Genomic DNA, 26,977 nt, shown 5'->3' with positions numbered 1-26,977 from the left:
TATATTTAAATTTTTTTCTATAATTTTAAACATTTTATTAAAAAGGAGATAAAATTAATTTTAAAAAAAGATGAAGTTAAAAAGGAAATAAAAAATGTTTTGGTTCACAAATAGCATTATGATGTAAAATAATATTTAAAATAGGTTTAAATATTGTTTTAATACCAATTTAAGAAATTATAATGCTTTGAAGAGAGAATTATTTTATACTTCCCGACTAAGTTGTTGATCAACTGTTTAACTAAAGAATGACCCATAATTCTTATTTATCACTATGAGGTTATGGTGTACAACCTTCCCTACAAGTAGAGCGCTTAATTGATAGTATACTGTCATTCTTATTAGCTTACTACTTTACTATAACTTATTATAGATTTGTTTAATTATAAGGATATTATTCCTTTATTTATTCCTGGGGTCTCTGACTCCGAAGTCGATCTATGGCTGATGTGACAGAATAAATAATTATCTCCTACAGCCAGACCCTAGAGATAGGAGTGACTTGCTCACTAAACTACACTGTCCCTGAGGCTATACATATAATGGTTTTAAACCATTGTATATGTATAAAACTTCTTATGAATATAAACAATTTTCTAAGTAATCCAAAAATACCTGTATCTAAAATTGAAATCCACTTATATATACATATTAATGCAGTGTATATTCAAGTGTGTATATATAGTTACATGAAAGCACTGAATTACAGCTAGATCCATCTACTGTTATGAATGTGACTCCTGGAAAGATCCAAGATGTAAAGACCCGTTTAATTACACTGCTTTACCTAGGGATCAGCCACCTCTTCAAAAATGTTATGGATGCTGTGTGAAAATGGTTAGAAATTCAAAATCAAGTGAGTTATCTCTTTTATTAGTATTTTTAAATTTACGGTCAGTAATTTTTATTTTCTGATTATGATTTGTTCTGCGAAAGCTATGATAAGGTGGTTTAGAACTTCAACTTCCTCTTCATTCAAGCTATCTTCTCTCATATTTCTGTTAAATAACAGAACTTATATTTTAACTCATTCACAGAATAGAAAGTTTTTACATTTAATACTTATATTTTTTGGAAATCAGATAAATGACTGACAATTTTTAAACTTTAATCTTCTGCTTGTTTCATCTTCTTTTTATTTTTATTACAGAATATGAAAGTGTGCGAAGAACATGTACAACGCAGCTTCAAATAAATTTATTTATGGTGGATCATGTGTGCATGATGGAAAGTTCCGGAACAGGGCACATGTGCTTCTGTGAGGAGGACATGTGCAACAGGTCATCCCAAAATTCTAGCCCCCCACTCCATGTTATATATATTTCCCTTCTTCTCCTCATTCTCTCTGTTGCCAGGTAGGTGCATGAAACCTTTCCACAAACTCCCTTTTTTCTTCTAATACTGTACGACCCTCTCAAGTATACTTTTTCTATTCAATAATGGAAGATATCCTCTTTCATTTTGATTAATTAATTAACTCATTAAATATTTTATACATATATGTTTCTGTTAAATTTAATAAACTTTAATTAGCTAACTTTCAAATTTAGAAACGATCGAAAAGAGAATTATTATACTGAAAGAGGGTTGTTAACTCTTGTAGACCTTGTTAATAACATTAACATGTTTATGTTCTAGTAAGTTAAGTATTTCAAACTTTTGGTATACAATTCAGTAGATAATTAATTGTTTGTGGTCTGCGGCTATCCTTTCTCTAAAATTAGATGATTGCCTAGTAGCTAGTAGAGGGGCGAAGAGGATGCACGCAACCTCCCTCCTGCAGAACTTGCTGATCATGTGCTGAATAAAACTCAGGGATATTGTGTCATTTATAATTGTTTATTAATGATTGGCAGGAGGAGAGGTTACAATGTTTTTAATCCATATTAATAAATTACACAAAGTAAGTAAAATCTTTTTAAAAATTGATCATATTTACGTGACCTCCTCTTGTCAGTTGCCTTTTGAACTAACATTCAATCTGTACATAGTATGCCCCTTCTATTTAAAATTTGTTATCTATTTTAATGATAAATGAATATTTTATTTATTTCATTTTATTTTTTTATGTCTAAAATGTTAGATGCTTACAAATTAAATAAATGACATAAAAGTTACCATGAAAGTAACAGATAATATCTTCCTTTACTTCTAATCTATTCCCTTTGTCACGGTATATAGTACATATCTATATAGATTAGACCTACCCAATTGCAATTTAAACTTGATATTTCTTTAAATAAATTTTGAACTTATATGTTTTAACTCGTATTACATTTTAGATTAATTATTTAAAGGAATGCACTCTCAAAGTAGATTTATTGATAATTCATTCCTCTTTATAGGCGATTGAAACATTAATTACTAGTTTCCAAACATTCATCTAGCTCTAAAAAATTTCATTCTTTATAATCTGTCACTATTTGATTAAAATTTTCATTTATAAGAAATGCACTAAAACAAATTACATTTGGGTTGTGGAACTGTGATTATGTGTGAATATAGTGTAAATTGTCGAAACTATTAGGGATGTATTGGTAACTTTTAAAAAGTTCGGTGAGCACTTAGGTTATGAAACCTTCTATGACATATCTCAGCATAGTGAATCTATATATCTTCTTTTTTGGAGTATTTATGAATTTAATCACCATTGATAGAGATGCTTCAATTATATACAACAAAGAAGACATATTTATAAATGAAAAAGGTATAAAATTATAGATTTTCTTTAATATTGCACAGTAATTTATTGCAAATAGAATCAAAACTCGCTATAAAAAAATACCATTGATTTTTCATAATATATACACAATAAAAAAATTTAAATTAGTTCATATATGATTAATTAAATCCTGTTGCATCAGCATTAGATAATTAAGAGACGGGATCAATTAAGTAGTTGTTACTTAGGGTTATTGTCCACTTTAACATTTGGCTATTACCATCGATACTTTAGATAGAGATAATCATATCTATAATAATAACTTTTAAATAATTAGAAATTAAAGGTAGTTTATTTCATAATGTTTCATTTTTTATTATGGTTTTATTAGGATAAAATTGCAAAAGGGTAAAAATAATTAACATTAGTACTTAGATATTAATAATTTCTTGCATGGAATAGTGGCTGTTCCCATTTCGGAAGAATATAATGCTTTTCACTCACATTAAAAAAATAAAATTTAAAAAAAATAGATCCAATGGTAGGAATTTCTATTAGAATACAATGTAATTTTAACTGAAATGAATTAATTGTTTCTATAATCAAGAATCATAGTTTATTACAATGCAAAGCCTATCATTGGACAGCTCAGTTAATGCCACACCAATCTATTGCTCATGGTTCTATTCAACCGAAATTGGTAATCGCCCAATAGATGTAGACTAATAATATAGAGTTTAGCTGTGTAAATATTACTGAAACATAGATATATGGAATAAATAATTTTAACTAGGAAAGAAAGTGATATGCTCAATATCTGGTTAGTGTTAATATAAAAAACAAAATTGTGAAACATGTTTTCTACTAGTTGTATGCAGTTGTTCCAAGTAGATAGTTTAAAAGACCGTCCATCTGCTTCCTCTTAAGTTTATATCATTTTCTTTGGTCAAGTATATTATTTTCTATTCAAAATTTATTAGCACATAATATCTTAATTGCAGTACAATTGTGTCACTATGAATTCATAGCAACGAAAATGTATCGAATATTAAAAGATTATCTAACCTTATTTTTTTTATCAATAAAAAACAAAAATCAGTCAAGTTGATGAATTAATAATCTAGATATTCCATGATTTCAATGTTCATAACGAATAAAAGATCATTTTGCAATTTCTTTAATTAATAATGTTTTAATATCAAACAAAGATTTTTTATAGAATAAATATTATACTTATGATAAAATCTTTAAGTAGACTTTAAATCTGTCCAGATAATGAAACTAAATTCCTTAAACCAGTGAAATACAATGTACCTCTTACTATGTTTTTCCAAAACTTGACAATAAAAGAAAATGAATATTGGATACGGGAAGACATCAGCTATCAAAAAATATAAATTAATCATACTGGAAGATTGTTGATTAACCGTGTGAATAGAAGAATGGAATATGGTCCGGGTGCGGTAAAAAAAAAACTCAAATAGTAGAATTATACTATTTTATTGAGCCAACGTTTCACCCCACGTTGCAGGGCTTTGTCAGGGCTGTTTTGACGGCAGTCAAAAATAAAGACTTTCAACTTTATTTTTGACTGCCGTCAAAAACGTTGGCTCAATAAAATAGTATAATTCTACTATTTGAGTTTTTTTTTTACCGCACCCGGACCATATTCCATTCTTCTCATAAATTAATCATGAAATTAAGAAGGTTTTTTAGTGTAAGAAACAAATAATGCCACCATATAAATAAAACATATCAAATCAAATGTCAAATTTTATTTTATATTACACAAAAATTAAAAAAATTTAACCAATTCTATGTCTGTGTAATACATTTGAGAAAGATAAAGGTGAAACATTGTTAAATTTTAAAGTATTCAAGAATAAATACTTAAAATAAAAAGTAATATTTTAATTGAATATTTTCTTTAGAAGGCACCAGTTAACGAAACGTTGTTTCAGAGCAAATTTACTATTTATTTTTCTGTTCGTTATAAGTTGATAATACTGTTGTAAATTTTTGTTTGTTAATACAATTTTCTATGGTAGATATAGCCATATTAATTTGAACAGTCCCCATTTTGAAACCTGAATTACACGAGTATAATTTGGTTCAGGCTAACACAATTGCACTGTATTATTTAATATCAATACAAGGACTCATTGGCTTCTTGAAAATTCTCTTCATGTAAATCATTTGGCATACATAAGTTTTGAGATATTATACAAATAATTGCTTTACACAAGTATAACAGCTGCATTCGATAAAGGGCACTGCACACAATTGCTATATTGCACTATAACATGCACTTTAGATTTTTATGTGTGCTAACAATGGAATGGCCACTGTTTGTAAATCCATGCTTTGAAAAACAAAAAAAAAAAAAAAAAACCATTAACACATTATCAATAATGAAGCTCAGTGCTTGAGAATGAATGTTGAAAATTGATAATTGCATCTTGTTAACTTAGTAATAAATCGAATACTGACAAAATATTATTAGATGAATCATTTCCTCTTAGAAAATTTAGATTTTATTGCTAGTATAAGCATGGACTTAACACGTCCTGTCAGCCTTTCCCACTCTCTTTCTCTTTCCTAAATATTACTTGGAACCAAAAAAAAAATATATATATGAAAGGAAAAAAAGACATGTTGTACATAAGCCTGCACTCACACAGCCAGCCCAAATGTTGAAATGAAATCAATGAGGGCACTTGCCTTGTCCGGGTTTTCATGGCCTTGGCTTAATTCATAAAATATAAAACATTAAGGTGAGGCCTGAAAACGTACTTTTCTCACTGAACACAATGTTTACCATACAGGTAGTCTTCTCATTGAGATTGAGTTTAAGTTCTGTTGTATGTTTATACATTCTGTTATTTTAATTTGGAATAGAAATTTCATCTAAAAAAGCAAACAACACAACTAATAGCAGACATAATTGATTAATAATGTATAAGTATATATCAGAAATTCGGCTACATTCTCAGGAGAAGTTATGGATCAATGACACCTGGCATAAATCGTAGATTTTTAGGGTTTATATCAGGAGTATTTGTCCACTTAATTATATCTTTCATCTAATCTTTGTTCTTTTATTTTATAAATACTTTTTTATAAAGCACTAAGGATTTTCTGAAATCTATATTTTATGTAACATTAAAATATATATATATAATATCTATATTGTAAACAAAAAGGATATATACAACTTTGAACAACTAATTTTGAAAACCTGTAACATAATTTTTTATGCCACATAAGGTATAATGCTTTGTTTAATTAATCTACTGTAGATAAATACTAGAATTGTAATTACAAATAATATATCATGTGCAAAAGACATAATGCTTTAATTGTAATCTAATAGGCAAGTGATAATAAAAGTTTTAATATATCATATAAATTATAGAGATGCTAGTATATAAAAAGTATCTTTTATCAATCCAATTTTTTCAGTAAATTTATATATTTTAACTTGTAAAAAAATATCTTTTTATTCTTTGTTATTCTTCTCTTATTATTAAAAAAAAAAAATAAACAAAAAAAATGTAGTATGATGTAAAATATTAAAAAAATTGTAATTCAATTTTAATGAAGAAGAAAATATACATAACATATAAATATATATTTGATGCTTAGTTACTAATTTTTATTTATTTTTTACACTATTTTATTTTAATCAAGTACAAAAGACAATTTTATATAAATTAATTTCTTGGTCAAGATTGGTTTGATTTATCAATTATATCAAAAAAATATATAGTATCAACATTCTTTATTGATTCACTTAAAACTCTGTTTTTTCCAATCTGACTATTCTCAAGAACATCTTAATTTTAATTTCAAAGCATTAGCATAAATCATTAAATAGGTTGTGGACTATTCTGCCTTTGTTTTGTTCAAACTTATCAACACTACTATTTGATAATAGTTTAAGAGAAATTGCAAATAAAAGAATTATAATCAAGTGAAATGGTAGACAAAAATATAGGTTAAATCAACTATATTGAATTAGACAAAGGTAGACTAGTCTGCAACCGTTTTAATGAATTATATTGAGGCTGTTAAATTTAAATTCAGAAATTCTTATTAATGAACAGATTGGCTGAAACGTTGGAGTTTTAAGTGAATTAATAAAGAATATTGAGACTAAATGGATATATTTTATAATTGCTTAACAAAAAAAAATATATAAAATACTAAAACTACATAAAATAAAATACTCAATGCAGTAGGGCTCTCTCTAAAACGGTCCTAACTACGAAACTTATCAAAACTATTCTTCCACATAAAAAGCTCCTTTCTAATTTAATCCGACTGTTGCTAGCAATGAATCCTTAATGAAAGCTCTTACGCTCCAAAACAAAAAATATGTTAATTTGGTGAAAGGTAACATATTTTTTTCTTATCCCTGAAAATTTTGAAGAAATGTCAGTTATAACCATTTTAGAGGAAGATCTTCAATAATACTCAAGGTATTGCTAATCCAGCAAAATTAGCCAACAAATATTCATAACCTTGGAACAACAGGAGCAAGGCAAGTTTAAATTATTTTATTATAATAAAGGATAATTTAATTTAATTATTTTTTATTTTATCTTCAGAGATAATTAAGATTTCAATTATTGATAAATACTTATTCAACAATTTTCAATTGAACGTTAGCACATTATTCATTATTAAATCGATTATAATTTACTAGTTAAATGAGTAATGAAAGCACTTTTTTGGTTCTTAAAACTACCAACCAATGATAAATGCATCTTACTTCAAGATACATTCAAAACTTTATTAAAAAAAAAATTGAAGTTTGGAGGTTTAGGCATTATGGCTGTATATAATTGTATTTTTTTAACTTGAGATTTTTCCAGGGAATTGGAAAAAAAACAAATAATCAAAGTTCATCACTTACTTGTTTATTTAAAAGATAAAATTTGATTAAATGCATTTTTGTTGGAACTAAAATGTAAAATCACGTGTTTTGGAAGTAAACTTACAAGGTCTTCCAGACCCAATATATAATATTTAACTTAGATCAATATATGTAAAAGATTTACTATACACAAATTTATTTTTTTTTTTTTTAGTGGGATTCATTTTTTATTACTAAATGTCAATCAAAATGACTAAGGAAAAAACTTGAGAACTAAGATAAAAGTCAAATATGTTTAACAAAGAAAAATTGTGAAATTTTTAAATCTTTTTTTTTTAAGGACTAAAAAAAAAAGAATTAATGGCTTTAGAAAATAAAGAACTAGTAATAAGCATAATTTAAAATAAAATATCGCAAATACTTCTAGGGATGTTATGTTTGAGAATATATTGACTGAAAATGAAAATGTTTCAAAATGACCAATAGAATAGGCCAAAACATATGATATACATACATATATATATATATATATATATATATATATATATATATATATAATAAAACTGTGATAAGTTTTTGTTGTTATTATATAATTTTATATTAAGATATTGGCTTAGTGCGATTTATTTAGGTTTATTTTCTTAGTCTTTTTGATTGATATTTAATAATAAATAAAAGTGGATAAGCTTGTACAGCAGCCATATTGAACAAATCAGATATGAAGTATCTTTTACTGTTAAATAAGTTCCTTGAGTACTCTAAGCCTTTCCTAATGAACTTATCTGCAGCTTTGTTGCCTAATGGTTTGCCAGAATGATTTGAAATTTAAATAATCTTACATTGTTGTGTTGTGTAACATTATTTAGAGCCACCTATCTATATTTATATTTTAGTTTCCTTTATTTGAAGACATTAATGTACACCTTCGCCAATCACAACAGCCCTGATGAAGACCTAAAGTGGTGTGGGTCCAAACATTGGCTATTGTAAAAGTTGAAACCATTTCTTTATCATTTTTCTTGACCATATGCTTTGAAAAAATAATTTTTAAAGAAAGAGTGACGGTCCTATATTCTTGACTTATCCCTTAAAATTCTTTTAAAAAAGTGGCAAATAGAAAAAAAAATGAATTACACGAATCTAGTAAATAGACAGTACAAGAAAAGAAAATGCCAATAAAAAAAAAAAAAAAGTGATCACTTTAAAAATTTATTAATTTCCTTTAAATCATCCAAGAAGAAACATACACATAAAAATAATACATTTGATATTTTCATAATTAAAATTTTTTAATAAAGAAGGATGTTTAACATGAATATACAAGCCTCATACAACAGTTGATAACATATAAAATTATAATACAAGAGAAATGTATATTAACCATTTATAAATAGGTAGGTACAATTATAGTTACATTAGTTTATACAAAAATCACATTTATAAGTAAGTATCACTTTTTTTTTACAATTGATCATCTCAATATATTTTAATTATTAGACAAAAATCTTTTATTGGCAATCGCTACCAGCCTCGGTTTAGTCATAGCAGAAAGAGACTTGACACCTTCTCCCTTGAGTAGCTCCTTCAGCTGTGCAACAGTAAGTTCCTCAGCCTTTGAATAAAAATTTTAAAAAATGTTATCAACTAGTTCACTAGAATTAAATATAATGTTTATACATTTACTATTTCTCATAAATGTTTAAATAATATTTAATAAACAAGAAATATTATATAACAATAATAGAAAGCAGATGTAACAATTTGTTTTATAATTGTATATCTATAAGCTATCATCTCAATTCAATTACAACTTTCACTCAAGAAAATTTAAAAAAACAATTTTAATAAATCAGAGATTTTATATAGGGCTAAATTTTACTGATATATGGAAATAGTTATGATGATTGATAGGCATAACTCCAATAATACCTCCATGAGTCATCACTGATCACTGAATCTATTCAACTAAGAAGACAATTAACTATCTTCACTGAGATATAATATAAATATAAATATTTTAAAGAACAGACTGCCATTACAAAACTGTCATTTTCTTTAATAGATCTTATTGCTTTTGTACTATCTAGGATTGTTGAGTGGAAGGTGAAATCACACCTTACCATGATAAAGTTTAGGTATCCATTCACTATCTTGTATTTAAATATGAACCCAGAATAGTTGTATAGAAAATACATGTTCATTGAATGAAAATTAAAAACAATATTTGAAATATTGCCCATCACTAGCTATACATTTTACCTTTTCCCATCTCCCAAGGTGTGAAGCTCTTAGCTAAATTCATGTCCCATCAATGCAAATAAGTAATAATTGAATTGAGCCAAGTCTGGTGAGCATACCTCATGTGAATGTATTTACCAACAAAGCATCTTAATCACTAAACACAAAGAATTTTCTTCAGTCGATAGCGAATTGGCCTACGTATCAATGTCGATGGTTTGCCTGGACTAACCCATGATCTTTCAAACTTAGAATTCTAAAACTATGTCTACTTATCAACAGATTACAATTTAAAGAAGAAATGACTTTCTTTAGTACCTGGTGAGCAGCATTTAACAATTTTTTCTAATATTCTGTAGTCTTTCATTCAGTTTATGTGAAACCCATCTTCTGGATCATTCACATAATTTTCATATATATGGAGATGGATTTTCATATCTAATTAAATTTATCCGCTATTGCGTTTGAGTTTCATTCTCATTCACCAATGCTCGAAATTTGCCCTCTTCAACTCAGTGATCTACCATGTTTTTCATTTAGCATGTCAAAATCGCCACTTTTGAATTTTTTAAACCACTTGAAGCATTGTGATTTGGTTCTTACCAAGAGCAAGCTCACTGTAAGTTCCTACAAACATTGGATGTTTCTTCAATTCTTCAGCAGTTTTCTTCCAATAGTAAAAGGAAATTAGTTTGTTAATAGTTTCCAAGCACAAAATTTGATATGTTTAGTGCTACTATACGAAATTTGTATTTTTATGAGTTAAAAATCTTTACCAGATATCAAAATAAGAAAATGGCTCCAATGTACAGTGAAACCATGGTTTTATGGTAACTATATTGATAGCTAACATTCTCTATTGACAAAGTCCGGTTTTCTTAACAGACCTAGTACATAGTCTGCCTAACACAGTCTATAGAAATGTTAACTATAAAAAATTTAATTTCATGGTAATAGAATATTGTTACTAAAGTGAAATGTTGGTCTTACTCATTTTCATACAGTAAAAAAATTTTTTTTTCTTTTATCATATATCCAAAGTTTTTTTGTTTTTTTTAAATTTATTAAACAACATGTGAACATTTAGAAAAAAAAAGGAAGTTTGCTGAAATAAGACGATAATAACTAATCTACTGATAAAGTTATACAATATTGAAAAGTAACAAAATGTAAAATCTTTTACAGTTAATTTTACAGAAACAAATGATTAATCAAAGAATTAAGAAATTTAAAATAGGAACATCATAATTTTTATCATCTCTTCAATTTATGATCTACTATAAATGGAATAAAAGATTGAATGATTAAATTACCTTGCCGGCCTTTATTAAAGAAATGAGAGAGACTGAATCAATTATTTTTGCTTCTTTGGTTGAAGCTTCCCTTCCTTCCTTATTAGAGCCTCGTTTACCTAACATTTCAGGAGGTAAATGGGAACAATCTATGAACTTCTCATTAAGGTCTCCCAGATGTTCAGCGATATCTGTCAGGTCAATATCTATAACAATCCAAGAGGTATGTGTAGTATATTTTGTAATATAAAGAGAGAAATATGATCCTTTATTACCAAGAGGGCATTATAGCCAAATCTAATTCCACTACTTGATACTCTTTAGCATTTTAACTTTTTTGTATGGTATGAATTGTATGATTTATGAAGCTTTTTTTAGATGATTTATTAAAAACTTATTTTTTTTATACAAGAGATTAAAAAATGAAATACAAAAATTTTAATTTTTACAACTCCTCAGGCTACCTCACTCAATAAAAAACATTCTCAAATTACATCCACTTTCACTTCGTTTATTTACTTGAATGAACTAATCTCCTCCAAGTCCACTTCTACATGAATAAGATTAATTTAAATTGCTTTAGTGATTTGTACTTTTATATAGCTATCCGAGTTTAAAACTCAAATGTATACTAAGCAAATGGGGCAACCAACCTGAAGTAACCAGAGTGATAAGGTTAAGTTATTCAATGGATCTGCTACAAAAGTAAATTTTGTTCTTATAGGGATATTTCATAAAAAAAAAAAAAAAAAAAAAAAAAAAAAGGTCCTATCTTGAATGAAAACTTTTCCAGTGAAAAAGAAAAAAATTATCATAAATTAAATGTTGATGTAATTAAAAGATAATTTTTTGCATATATAAACTCACTTATAACACTTCAATAATAAAATGGTATTAAAAACCTTCATTAAAGAATACCTTCACAATTGTCAGTTAACAGACTAAAGTTCTAAGAGAATATTTTCTGCAGAATTTTTACTTTAACATTTTTTTTTTTTTTTAATTTTGTAATAATCTAAACAAAAGTTATTTACCTGTATTGTCACTGATTGATGGTGCTTCTGAGTACTCCATTGCAATTGCTTCAATCATTGCGATCCTGGTCATATATTCAGCATCATTAAAAGTATCAGGAGACCAATTGATGGTAGTTTTCTTAATAATGCCTAAAGAAAAAAAAAGTTCTCATTTAACCAATAGAATAGGAATATAGAATAAGCATCAAGAAAGGAAGGTTTAGTATTTGAGGCTAATTACCAGGAAATTGCAATATTATTTACTTAATTTTGAGTAATTCTATAATCACTTCATAATTATTTTAAGACCAACTTTAACACCAAGATTTTTTTTTCAAATCACATTTCTACAATTAAACAATCAAGGACAACGTAAGTAAATAGAACTTACTTTACATATGTGAATAAGAAGGCTTTAATACCAATAAAGTTTGTGTGCATTTGATCCCAACCAAGCAAACTCATAATTTTAAAGATTATTCCATGTTTAAAAAAAAAATTTAAACTATTTTGTCTAGCCCACTTCTCGGATTAACTTATTATATAAACCCAAAACAAATTATGTAGGTATTATTTAATTTTAAAGTCAAAGTATTATAGCAAACTAGAAATATAAGCCCTCATATTTTATAAAAAATAATTAGTTGAATAATTCTCATGATACTGATTAGTTAAAAAATTTAATAATAATAGATCACATTACCATCTGCTGCTTCCATCTGGCTTTCACTTGGTTCTATTTCAGAAAAACCACTATTTTCCGAACAATCATTTATCATATCTGTAAAAAGATTTAATTAATATTATAACTTAAAAAATGTTGAGATGCAATGTTTATACAGTAAAACCTCTGCATGACAGATACCCACAGATATTATGGCCATTATATGGAGATGTCAGTAAAGAAAGGTTAAATATAAAAAGAATACAAAAATGAAATAATAGAGTTATGTACATCACATCGCTAAAGTGATAATACGCATAAGTACAAGAAAAAATTTTTTTGTTACACTATTTAACAGAATAATAACCAAAGAATCATTTATGAGACATTACATCTCAACTATCATTTATGTATAATATGCATATAATCTGACTAAGAGAATTCTTTCGAAATGTCTCTAGAACGATGCATTGATATCCTTTTATCAGTGGTATATGCCTGAAGAAGATTTTTTTTGGGCTAACAAGGTATAATAGCTGTATTTATATTATGAAAAACTTTTAATATTCCATAAAAATTATAACTAAGATCAAACAAATAAGTATTAAGATCAAATAAGTAGAAAGAGTTTCTGAGAAAATGAGGAACGATTCATAACAAAAGAATTAAAACAACAAAGCTTATTTTTAATTTATTTTAAAATAAAATATAAGTTATAAATTATGCACTTATGTATGTTTTCTCAGTACAATTTGATATAAGAATTAAATTGTAGATAGAGACTGCATGCATATATACATAAAATACTATGTAACACATACTTGTTAAACATAAATTTTCGTTAATCCTCTAATATATTTGGAAAAAAAACGGTTTGTGCTTCTAAAATTTTCCCAAAATAAATGACATCCAAATTCAGTTCTAGAATCATGTTTCCTTTTATATTTTATTATAATAGTCTATTATAGAGGTGACTCTGCAATTATGGAAATCGTAAATGAAAAAAAAAAAGGAAAAAAAAAGCTAAATGACTATAGCATTACGTATATTATAAATAATGATAGATAAGATTTATTCCATTAATATGAATAAATTATAAATATATATATCTCAAAATAATTAGGGAAAACTATATAACAATAAATATTTTTATAACAGTTTTACAATATTTTTAACATTTTGGCCCAAATTCATTCACATTTTCCTGAATGGAGGTCCGTACAACAGAATTTAGGAAATAACCATAGCAAGAAGCCTTCTGCGACTCTCTAAGGCCTTCAATGTTCGCCATAGGAGGTGACAATCAGCATACTATTCTATTCGGTTGTAAAATAAGTTCATAGAATTTTTTACTGGTGATTTCAATGAATCACTTCAGATTCTTGTAAATATTTTTAATCAATTATATATAACCCATCTTGATCTATTACATGTTACCAACTTTCAGATAATTTTTTTATTTCGTCCTCCCAGAACTTCTCAGCTTTTTGCACAATGAATTCCTCTATGTGCGTTTTGCAGTCATTCTCAAACTATAATCCTCACTCACAATAGTCACACTACTGATATGTATTGAGGTATTGGCAATTATTAATATTATAAAAGTCTGCCATATGTCTTGTCATACCTGTGCCGGGTATGTCAACAATGAGCACTTTATTGAAGGTGGCTAAAGAGCACAGGTGAAAGGGTCCTTCCTGAACAAATTTATTAAAAACAGGTATTGCCTGCTAGTTTCATTGGTAGTCAGGTCAATAATAAACAACACATGCACCAAACACTTTTCTAAGTGTACCACCACCTTCTAACGTCTTTTTCTTGGGCGTGGCTGATGTTAGCTAATGGGAAATAAGGTTCCGAAAAGGTAACATCTCTACAAACGAGAGGGGGATCTGACCAGGAAAAAGAGGCATTGAGAACAGAAGCAGGAGAAGTAGCAGAAGGAAGAAGACCGAAGAAAGGGCAAGATCCACTTCGACGAGACGAAGTCTGAAGAACGACTATGAGACCTGGACACCATCCCTTATGAACAAGATGAAACTCACGTTACTACACGCACAACCCAAATCAACCAACTTAGCAATCATTCAGATATATATTAGTTAATAATATAATAATCTATATTTTATGGCAAACCAATTATCTGAATCATTTCAATGATTTTAATAACATCATTGTAAATAAATACTTATCAATCATTGTAAATAAATACTTATCAATCATTGTAAATAAATACTTAGTCCCTTTATGTAGTTTATAAACTATTATATAACCCAATACCACCCCTTATTATCTTATATAATTAATGGTAACAACAACACAAAAAACCTTTAGATAAGAATCCAATTATAATAATATTTTGCAGGACTCAATATAAATTAATTAATTAACTTATTTTTGGATAATTGCCTTCAGCGGTTATCCTGGCATCCCAACTAAATCCCGAGACAGTACATAGCACTACTAAAATATTGTTTTATTTATATAACATAAACATTTTATTTATATAACATAAATCGTACTTGTAACTTAAACAAATTTCACTTTTATACAATTTTTTTATTTCCTCTTCTAGGCTTTTAGTATAAGTTACAAGTACTTCTTTGAGTTGTATGTATAAAACCATATTTTAGTAGCATGACTGGGGTGAGTGAGGATTGTAATTTAAGAATGGCCAATGAATTAGGGTCTAAGCCTCACAAAAATATTGTAAAACTTTTATAAAAATATTTATTGTTAATAGTTTTGTAATAAAAAAATCATGCGTATAAAATGGTCTATAAACATTTTCTCAATCATTTTCAGTAATGTATTTATTAATTAAAGATAAATCCCCTAAAAAAACTAACAATAATAATATTTACAATAAATAAATTATGTCATTATGGCTTCTTTAATCATCACTTCATCAGATCCGAAATTTAGATGAAATTAAAATTAACAAAAACAATTTTTTACCACCACATTATATTTTTCTGGGATGTACTTTCAAAGTTAAATACAGGTAATAAAAATAGGATCTCTAAAAAAAATGAAGACAAATCAGAAGAAGAGGTTAAAGAATAACGAAATGATCAAGTTTCAGGTTAGGTGTACTTAATGCACATGTATGAAAACAGAGTACATATTACGTATTCCACATTATCCATATTACAGATTATACATAGTGTATATTACATGTTCTATGAAGATTCAAGAATCGTTGTAATAAATTAATCATAATTATAAATTAATCATTGTTTAGTTGATAATAGAAAATTAATCATTTGACCAATTTGATGGGAGATTCTTCGAATTGGACTAAATAATAAATATTTATTAAATAATTACAGACAAAAATCATTAAACTATCAATGTCCTCAATGCTGTGTATGATGACTATTATTACAAATAATTTAATAATAAATGAACATTACCCGAAAATGGAATTCTTATAGCATGGAAACCTGCTGGATGTTTTTTTCCTTTGGCATACTCTGTTGATTCAACGGGTAATAGAATTACAGGAGATGGACTACCTAATTTTGTAAGTGCATACCAACAAAACGCTGCAACATTTTTTTGGAGACAAGCATTATGAAGAATAGCGAACAGCTCAGCACTAGCTGTAACAAAAAAACAAATTAATTCTCTAAATTTATTATTTAAAGAATTTTTTCATTACTTTTTCCTAAATATAAATTAAAAGAACCTATTCCCTTCTCCAGAAAATCCATAGCAACCCCGACATCTTTTACTAAAATTAATTTGGCATTTAAGTATACATAGGATTATCAATACTATAAGTATATTACTGTTTTTTGAGAAAACACTAACAACAAAAATTGTTCCTTTACAATATATATTAAGATCAAACTTCATAGTTGCTACCAAGTGATCTTTCCTCCAACTGCTCAAATAAAATTTATTGAACAGTTAAGATAAGTTTTGAAATTATTTATACTAAGTTTTATGATTATGAAATGTACTTAAATGAAATGTTTTAGAGTTGATTTATTCCTACAAATGACAGTTATTTTTACATATAATACTCCTAGGAATATTATACACTGAAAAATAGAACCAGCATACATTAAAAAATAAATCTTCACTATGAATTTTTTTTTTTACAGCATCTGGAACTACTATTTCTTAAATTTATTCTACAGATTAATTTACATTATATTTTTACATTTATATAATTCCACTATGATTATGTATTTACCAGAACAATTTACACACTATTATATGATAATATCTACAAATAATAATTATTTTATCTATAATCACCTTTATCTCTTGTGTCTGGAAGAACTAAACATGGTTCTCCTTCGACAAGGTGGGCAGGAAGCTGTGAAATTGGTCTAAATCCCATTAAAGTTAATCCTTTTGAAACTTTTGGTTCAAACCATTTCAGCTCAGCCTATAACATAAGGGATAATTTTAACCAATTATTTCTTTCTGCAGTAATAAAATTCTTATTTCTAAATCGAATATCTCAACGAGATACAGTCGACAGATAGATGGAATGTAATAAACTTCTTTGTGTTGTTTGCTGAATCACTCGAGGAATTTTGAATATCATCTTCCCTCAGTGATACATCAAAAAAATCAAACGGAACGCAATGGGGAAGGAGAGAAAGGCATATGTCTGCTTCATGTGTTTCTGTCTCTTTCATATATTTCATCAGTAATCATCTCTAGAGGTGTGGTGTGTATTGATTTGATAAAATTGATAAAGTTTATATATTTAAAAAAAGAATTTTTATAAATAATTGGTTAATAATACCTTAGTCATTGGAATGAATCTTCCTGCAATCAGGGGATACTTTTGTGGTTTATTATTAGAACTTCTTTCGGAATTCTCCTGAAAAAAAATTAAACATATGATTTAAAAAGTAGGAACAACTAATTGAAAGTACTTTATGATATAATTTAATTATGAAAATATATTATTTTTTCTAATCATAGCTTCACACTAATTATTAAAAATTCACACCTATTACTATTTTTTTAAATTAAATTTTACACTACTGGTACATGTACATAAATATTATATAGGAAGTAAATAAAGTTTTTGTTTTTTAAAATCTGTTATTTTCTAGTACAAAAAAAAAGCTCTAAGATTTTCAAGTGAAATAAAGGTAACCCATCCATTAGTAATGTTACTTCAGCAAAGACTAGACATGGCCATAAATGAACAATTTATAAATTAAATGTTAATAGAGGATTTGACAATCTAATATTTCTTATCTACCAAAATACACCACAGACTTACAATTTTATCTTTATTAAAATAACTATTGAGTTTTACCTGCTGCGTATCTCTGACAAATACACTCTCCTCCTCTATTTTTATATCATCCTAGAAATTGAAATTATTAGTATTTAACAATCAAAAAAGTTGATAAAATTACTACTTTCTAGTCGTAGAAATGCAAAAAAAAAAAAAAAAGAAAAAGTAAGTTAATAGATGATTATTTGAATTCTTAAAATATAACATAAAGATTATATTATAATTTGGTATAGCAATTATTCAATGAAATACTAACTTCATTGATAGGTTTCTCTTCATCTTTTGGTTTCTCAGTCATAGCATTCTTAGTGGTCCACATCAACTTCTGTGGTTCACTAAGTGGGTTAAAAATTTGAAATTAATTATTATAAAAAGATATATAACTATGAATTAATTTCTTCAGTTCATTGTTACTAGTAATGAATTCAAATTACTTACTGATACAGTTTATATAACATAATCTTAAATTTGGTTTCTCCACCGAGGTAAAAAGTCCCAAAATGTCTATTAAATTTCTTAGAAATACTGTAATTTGAAGAAAAATTAATATACAACAACAAAAGTGATATTTAATTTATGAACATCAGGATTTAGAATCTATACCTGCCGATCTCTTTCTGTACATCATCAATTTTTTTAATGGGATCAACGCCTTCCCAATTTTTCAGCAATTCCCCTTTTGCAGTTAAAACCAGTTCCTGGGGAAGAAAGAAAAATCCTTAATCAAATTAAGTTCATTCTGAAACCTTAAACATATATGGTATTAAAAAAAGGAAAATGTGAATAATACAAAAAGGACAAATTAAAATTGAATCATTACTTACCATGATGATAAATAACAAGAGATCACCTGGTTTAAATGATGAAAAATATTTAATTACTTTAGGCCTTACTCTTTATCTCATGATTTCTATATCTTACACAATTGCTAAATGAAATATATTTCTCACTTAAATCCCTCTATAACAAATAAAGGGAAATTTAATCATATCCATAACAACAAAATATAGGAATTCCAGATGCTTAAGAACCTGAAATTAAAATTAAGATGCTCATATGACATGGCCACAAGTGCAGTTCACTGTTCACATCGATCTGTAATTGTTACTGTGTCATATGGGTTATAGCTTAAATCCTGCTTTCAGGCTTCATATACCATGAGTTTATAAACAGTCCAACATTTATATATATTCATATAGTGGAGATGTGTGATTATTCAAAATTAACAAATAACAATTGATATTTATTTGCTATTGATAGCTCTAGAGATAGGTAATTTCCTCTAGGGTTCTTATCTTAAGCCTATATTTCACGGCTAAGGTTCTGTGTACTCCAATACTATCTCCATCGGGTCCTGAGTGCGAATCTAAAGACAATAATTTTTTTAAATTTATATACATACTTCAGAGACTTTTAATTTATTATTATTTTGAGAAATGTTTTATTTAACAATTTTAAATAATTTTGTACGGATAAAATTACCACCACCTTATCCACTCCCAGTCCAGCTGCTCCAATATACTCCCCATCCCAACTACCATTGAAAACTGAAACAGATCCTCATACCCCAGCTCCACATATATCACGACAGACCCAGCCCCCCCTCAGCACTCCTAATCACACAAACTACCCATCACAAGCTCCTGATCCACATCCTCATTACCAAAATCCAATGGATATAACTTCTATCCATACATCATTCCTGAAAGATCTTCAAGAGACCATCAAACCCCTCATTAAACTTCTCACAAGAATTCTATCCAAAATCCCGCCTAATTTCCCACAGATGAGCATAAAGCCCCTAGCTGTCGTGTTATGGAATGCTAATAGCCTACAAAATCACCGAGACGAACTCGACTAATTTCTACATGATAATCACATTGACATAGCCCTATTAACTGAAACTCATTTCACACAAAGGACAAACTTTTACATACAAGACAACATCACTTATAGATCAGACCATCCAGACAATACTTCCCATGCTGGTTCTTGCATCCTTATTCCATTCCCTTACCCCTTGCAATCCAACTGATGCTATCCAATTAACCTCGGTTATCATTTCAACTTGCCGTTACCATGTTATCTTTTCAGCTGTATACTGTCCTCCTGGTAATAACCTTTCTTATAACCTTCTTTATTCCTTATTCCGAACCCTCAGACCTCGCTTCATTGCTGGAGGAGAGTACAATGCTAAGCACCAACAATAGGGATGCCAAATATCCAACTCCCGTGGTAACATCCTATCCCGCGTTTCCACATCCAACAACTATTTTATTCTCTCGCCTAAAAATCCTACCTATTGGCCTACATCCCTCAAAAAGCGTCCAGATATACTTGACATATTTATCACCTCCCAGATTTCTCCCTCCCAAGCCATTGTTGAATCCCTGGATGACCTTTTATCAGATCATAGTCTAGTTCTGCTTTTTTTACATTCCAGCCTCACACCTAAGCTCTCCGTCCTTCATTGATTACAGGAAGAGTTGACAGGAACAACTTTAAATGTGACCTGGAAACTAAACTGGACTTAAACATTCGACTGAAGACAAAACAAGACATTGACGAAGCTATTGAAAAACTCATGTCATCAATAAGAATAAGTATAACTAACAACACTTCGACTAATAGAATTAATAACAATATACAAAATAACCAGCCACAGCATATTCACATCTTATTAAGGGAAACGCAGGGTAAGATTGAAGTGGTATAGGACCAGATATCCAATTGACAAAACGTACTACACAAATTGACTAACAAACTAAAAGTAGAAATTAGAAAATACAAAATTTAATTAACTTTACTGAAAATCTTACAACTAATCAGAAATCATTATGGAGGATTACTAAAAAAACTGCTGAATTTCAAAGATTTTAACCACCCACTTCTAACTGAATCCCAAACCTGGACCAGAACTGATGAAGAAAAATCACAAACATTCAGACAACACCTCTCTAAAACCTTTATTCCACATCCTGATATCCTTAACCCAATTCACCTTGAATGTATTGGAGCAGAAGTAAATATTCCGCTCCAAATGACCCTCCCACCTAAAGCATTTTATCCTTCTATCTAGTATCATACAAAGATTACCTACCCACAAAGCTCCTGGATATGACCTAATAACATCCCACTTCCTAAAACTCCTTCCTCTCAAAGCTATCCTATTCCTCACCTCCGTTCCACATATTTTCCTCCGAGGAAATTATCTATAGTTAAAATGATTCCCAAACCCCAAAATACCCATCATCCTATCACCCTATCTCTCTATTACCGATCGTGGGCAAAATCCTCGAAAAACTCATTTTAAAACGCCTATACCCCATCGTAGATTCATATCATATAATCCCTGATCACCAGTTTGGATTCTGAACATCCCACTCCACTATCCAGCAAGGTCATTGTGTGGTGGTCGTTGTCTCATCTTCATTGGAGAGTGGAATGTACTACGTTAAAAGATTGTTTTATATTTTCTGTTTTTTTAATTTTTTAAACACTTGAAACTGACAGCTATTAAGGATTCTATGTCTTCACAATTATCCTTATGACTTGTCATTAATATTTATAAGGAAGGAAAAAAAATGTATAAATTTCTACATTTAAAAATTAACTGATGAAACAATTTAAATGGCAAATAAACAAATATAAACATCACAATGGCATCAAACAGGAGATATACCGAAACTTTGACTAAAATCAATAAACTATTTTTGTATGATATGGGATAACTTTCCTGATAGCTCTCACTTTGCACAAAAAAAAAAATAGCAATATATAAAGGTTTTCAGGTTGAGAGCTTCATAAAGAATAACTTTATTTTTATTTACTTTTTTTTATATATATAGATAACAGTGATGCAAGGAAATGATGTGATCAGTATTTTCACACAACCCACTGAAGAATCAGGTTATAGAGGCTGAGGAAGCCATAGGAAAATTTCTCAACATTGTTGTCTATCTTGATGTGTTAATTGGCTGTGGTGAAATTACATAGTAGTAGTGTAGCTACTACAGCTAGTATATAGTATAACTGGAAACAGATAATAAGGAACCAATAAGTCGACTGTTTTGCATATCTAGAAACCGATGTATGGTCGTTGCAGTGTGGAATGTCGGATCAGATAATCCCTATAAGCCTACTCCTGCATCATGAGTATCTTTTTGATACATAGTAGCTTTATTTCGGTCAAGCTTCAAGTAAACACAAGAGCTTATATGTTAATAATTACTTTATATAGTAATAAGATACTTTTCTGATTTTCAACTCAATAAATAGACTATGTCAGAAGGACTGAAAAAACAAATTACTTCTCTTTTAGTTGAAGAAAGCTTAGGTATTAAATCGTCTATTGATAAAATAATGAACTTACTAAATGTAGAAGTAGTCAAAACTGTAAATTTCATTTAATGAATCAATAAGCAGTTATTATTCTAATGAATTTATGTTAAATTAATGTAGGATAAACAACCTTGAAAATAAGATGTTAACTAAAATAACAAAAAAACAAAGATTTATAGAAGAAAATATATATTTTATACTTTTCACTTGTACAGTATAAAAATACGTATACCAAGCACTCTAAAATTTAAAATTAATTTTATATTACAGATGGATTCAATTTGGAGTTGAAATAAAAAAAGCCTAAAAGCCCAGGTTAAAAAAAACAAAACATGTACAGACTCCTTACTCATAAGAAGCAAATCATTCATCTTCTCTTGAAAATGGCTAAAAAAAAGTGATTTATCTAAGAATAAAACCTACTTTGTAAAACTTGCTTGAATCGAACTCTCCAAGACCAACTATATCAAGATCAATCTTATGCTGACATATCTCTTCAACCATTTTTCGGGCAGCATGAGCACCATCATCACTACCTTTGCAGGGATCATCATCATTTGTGAATAAGACTATTGATTTGTTATACAATCTGGTCTTACTAAAACAAACAATCATTAAAATAATAAAAGAATACTTTTATTTATCTACAGATTTCTAAAGGTGTACAGAAGTGACAATTGTTTTTTTAGTTGTTACCAAAAATTCAAGAGAACTAAATAAAGATTCCGACAAAAGTTCATCATATTGATCATTTGACTAATTTATTTATAGTTTTTACTTTCTTTTTTTTTTTTCAATCGTGACTGCTTTCAAGCAAAGGGTTTGGAAAAGTAGGTTTTGGGTTCAAAGTGGTAATATTAATTAGCTATTTCATAGCTAATCCATGGATTCGGCTAAGGTTTCAATTCCTAATGTCTGTACACCAAATGGGGCACCTTGTGTGCTGTAGCGACTGTGCAGAAACCAAAACATGTTTTCCTATAAATTGCAGCGCTATAGTGGTTCAAATAATTTCATAAATAATATATATGATAAATATATAAATAAATAATTTCATAAACAGTAGATCACTGAGCAAAATTTATGGTAGAAAGTAAATTTTTTCTTGTACATAACTCAAAACTCTGACATTCTATGTAAAATTATAGAATTACTTTAAAATTAACTGTCAACAAGGGATACTTTACTGCATCATTTAATACTTACCAATTTAAAAATTTGTTCGAGTACCATATAGTGTAGATTAACTGTTCACAGTAAAAATATATTTGGTGATCACAAAATATTCCAGAAATCTAAGATTTATAAAAATTTAAACTTGTTTCATAATATTTATCATTCTATTTCTTGGTAAAGTAAAGTATCCTATCCTGATTTCAGAAAATTATAAAGTATCCTATCCTGATTTCAGAAAATTTTAATAATAAAGTTACGTTTTTCAATAATAAAGGGTGGCTGGAATAAGATAAACATTTGGCTTTTAATCAACAATATTCAAAAATGTTTGTTAATTTTTTCCTATCCAAGATATTACACTTAAACTATCCAAAATCTAAGATTAAAATTTTTTGAAAAATTTAGAATTTCTCCCTTAGAAGAAAAAAGGTGTTCTTACATCACAATTATACAAGTAGCTACGATATCTCCTAATAGCAATAAATAAAACATAAAACATTCAGGCATCAGAGTTACATACTAACTTCACATAGAAAAAATATTTTAGCATCTCTTCACTAAATGTTTCATTTTTTTTTTCAAATGGGAAACTTTTAAAGAAAATTGGAGTAATTTAAACATGAAATGAGTAAAGTAACCCCTGTTGATAGTATTAAAAAAAATCATCTTACTCACACCAGCATTAGTACTGGATTTAATATATTTATTTATAATATACATGTATATATAGTTGACCGTAAAAATTTAAATATAAGAAGATGTTCAGGGTTGCGGTCAAAAATGGAACAAATAGTTCATAACTATTTTAATGTCCGACATTTCGTCCCAATTTGCAGGGCTTTGAACAGGACCTTTTTCTGTTCTATTTGGTTCTGTTCAACCTTTCGCTTTGAACAGCCCTGCAAAGTGGGGCGAAATGTCGGACATTAAAATAGTTATAAACTATTTGTTCCATTTTTGACCGCAACCCTGACCATCTTATATTTATTTTTATTTATTTATAAGTATTCTACACATAGTCTCACAGAAACCCCTAAATTTATTTTTGATTTCCCAAATAAATCGAAAACTATGGATCTTAAGATACTCTCTAACATTATGAAATTGTCTACAAAACTAAACTTAAATAAAAAATAACTCTTAATTGGACCAAGATAACAGAAAACATTTAATTAGACCAAGATAACAAAAAACAATCTTGTACTGGATTTCCAAGCAGATGCCTAAAGGAAATGGCTAAGTCATATGATAGAAACATCAGATATCAGTTTTCTGCATGGCATAACTTTTTCAGAAAACTTTTGTGTTAAAAAGAAATATTATTCCTAGTTGTACTTATATCTGTGACACATAGTCAGTCGATAAAGCCTTTTTAATTTCAATGGTCCAGCATTAGGTTAGAATTAATTATCAGCTTAGAATTATAAAATATTTAATAAAAATCACCAGACGATGCTACAGTCAAGTAGCATAATAAGCCAATAAGAAGAACAATGTTTTCTGAATAGCAAAACAACTATCATTACCATATGCAAGAGCAATATTAAAATAGTTATTTGCTAGACTGAGAGCAATTAATTTCTATAATTATGCTTTACAATAAAAAGATAAAAAATAAAAGTTTACTTCGTACCAATGAAAAAGCAATGATTTACAGTAATTTATAGTTTTCGCAAGAGAAACTTGTGTAGTTTGGCCATATGTTTCTACATCAGCAAAATTACCTAAAAATACATAACTTTATTTAAGAAAAAAAAAGAACAACAGCATTAACAAAAGCATTAAAAGTATAAAGATTACCAACTATCATCTCCTTTATTTTAGAAATATATGAAACTGAAGGGGTTTGTAATGAGCGTAACAATACTACATTTGCAGGAGCAAAATTTCCCTCAGATTTTGAAGTTCCAAACAAGACAAAGGAAACCATATCATACCTTTGCTCTCTGGCAATTTGCAGCATTGCTTCTAAACAACACTACAAATTTAAAAGGGAATATCAATAAAAATATAATAACAATTAATGATTAATTTCTAATATTAGAAGACTTTTAAAAATAATATAAAATATGTGTGATTAAAAAAATTTACAGGGAAAAAGTATCTACATCAACTGATGGTAAGGGAAATTCAAAAGCCTTTTTTGATAACCGATTACCGGTTCTGTTGTGTTGTAGATTGTCAGGACAAATTTCCTGGCTTTTAAAAAATGAAAAATCAATTCATCAATAATCCAAACAAATAATTAATATTATATACCAACAAAACACTATTAAAAGGAGCACTTCATTAGGGTTCAAGATTAGAGCTTACTAGGATTATTATGACTTTATACTATCATTTGTAGTTTACCACATTAACTAGAAGAAATTAATCCATAGGTATTAAAAGCTAAAAAATGGCAAAATTAAAAGGTCAACAAAAATTGCAAGTTCCAATTAAAAACATATACCTCAAAACTTTGAGAGAAATATGATTTCTCAGAACCATGAAACATTGCTTTTCTAGCATCTATCAAAAAAACATAACCATTTTTGCCAGAATACGCTTGTTCCCATGGATTATTATTTTCCTGTTCATCATCAGAATCGACATTTATTGCATCCATTTCTTAAATAAATTTCCAAATTACAATAGAATGCGCGCTTTAAATCTAGCAGCTGATTAGAAACATCCAAAGAACAATCAGTAATGAAAAGAAGTAAAAGTTAGAAACCTAAATTTATTGAGGAACAAGTGTCATTGCTTCTAATATCTTTTAATTAGATAATTTGGAGTAAATGCGATAGTTTTTACAAAGTTTAACTTAAAATCACTGTGTAATTTTTATTTTTGAAACTAAATTTTTCCTCTTTTGTAAAAAGGTTCCAAAAGATAATTATCTTTTTAAATATTTCACTCCACCCTACGTTTTTAGCACCCCCATTCGTAAATTGAGCTATCATAATAATGATTTACGAGCTACTAATAGACATTTACCCAGCCTAAAGGAGTAAGTGCGTATGAGGTAAATGGAAGACTCATTACCAGTCCTGCCGAATCTCCCATCCAAAAAATACCCGATCAGAACCTTGAAAATACCTGTTTTACCTGACAAATACCAACCATTTTTCCAGCTCTGGTAGAATCGTCATAACTGTATGAGTATTATTTTTACAGTCATGAATATATTGTCGCACTAGTACTGCGACACTTACTACTGTTGATAGTAAAAGTAATGTTAATGAAGCAACTGTCTCGTTAGCTATCACATATATACGACTTGACAGTGGACTATCGTACGTTTTCCATTATTGCGAAAAAAAGTGTTAGCCACTACCAAGGTGTAACTGTTTGATAGTTGCAGTCATGAGATCATTCACTGTTAGGACTGTTACTTTCGTGACAGTAACGTCATACTGGGTTTAACGTGATCTTTTGTATCAGCCTCAGAC

The 26,977-nt window shown here is 28.3% G+C and overlaps 2 protein-coding genes across 8 annotated transcripts in view; one reads left to right on the top strand and one right to left on the bottom strand.

The window, feature by feature from the left end:
• Positions 1–6,096, top strand: part of qvr (protein quiver) — an 11,036-nt gene extending 4,940 nt beyond the window's left edge. For all 7 annotated transcript variants that reach the window (XM_067046106.1, XM_014420252.2, XM_067046103.1 and 4 more), the window contains 2 exons: positions 710–856; positions 1,151–6,096. In XM_067046106.1, the coding sequence (XP_066902207.1) occupies positions 710–856; positions 1,151–1,359 (356 nt within the window). In that variant the 3' untranslated portion in view covers positions 1,360–6,096. The remainder of the gene's footprint in view (positions 1–709; positions 857–1,150) is intronic.
• Positions 6,097–8,887: 2,791 nt separating this feature from the next.
• On the bottom strand, positions 8,888–26,213 carry Irbp (Inverted repeat-binding protein). The gene is made up of 15 exons (XM_014420285.3): positions 25,996–26,213; positions 25,344–25,521; positions 25,177–25,267; positions 22,791–22,965; positions 18,630–18,724; positions 18,465–18,551; positions 18,283–18,361; positions 18,045–18,095; positions 17,520–17,597; positions 17,021–17,153; positions 16,168–16,356; positions 12,791–12,868; positions 12,106–12,237; positions 11,093–11,277; positions 8,888–9,153 (listed from the first exon to the last, which is right to left on the bottom strand). Exons 1-15 carry the CDS (start codon positions 26,149–26,151, stop codon positions 9,028–9,030), a joined length of 1,833 nt encoding a protein of 610 aa, XP_014275771.1. The 5' UTR covers positions 26,152–26,213; the 3' UTR covers positions 8,888–9,027.
• Positions 26,214–26,977: the final 764 nt, after the last annotated feature.

The sequence above is a fragment of the Halyomorpha halys genome, unplaced genomic scaffold, assembly GCF_000696795.3.
Source record: "Halyomorpha halys isolate HHAL.00 unplaced genomic scaffold, Hhal_1.1 Scaffold265.1, whole genome shotgun sequence".
NCBI classification, from domain to species: domain Eukaryota; kingdom Metazoa; phylum Arthropoda; class Insecta; order Hemiptera; family Pentatomidae; genus Halyomorpha; species Halyomorpha halys.
The sequence above is the reverse complement of the archived record's forward strand: the minus strand, read 5'-3'. Positions and strand labels throughout refer to the sequence as shown.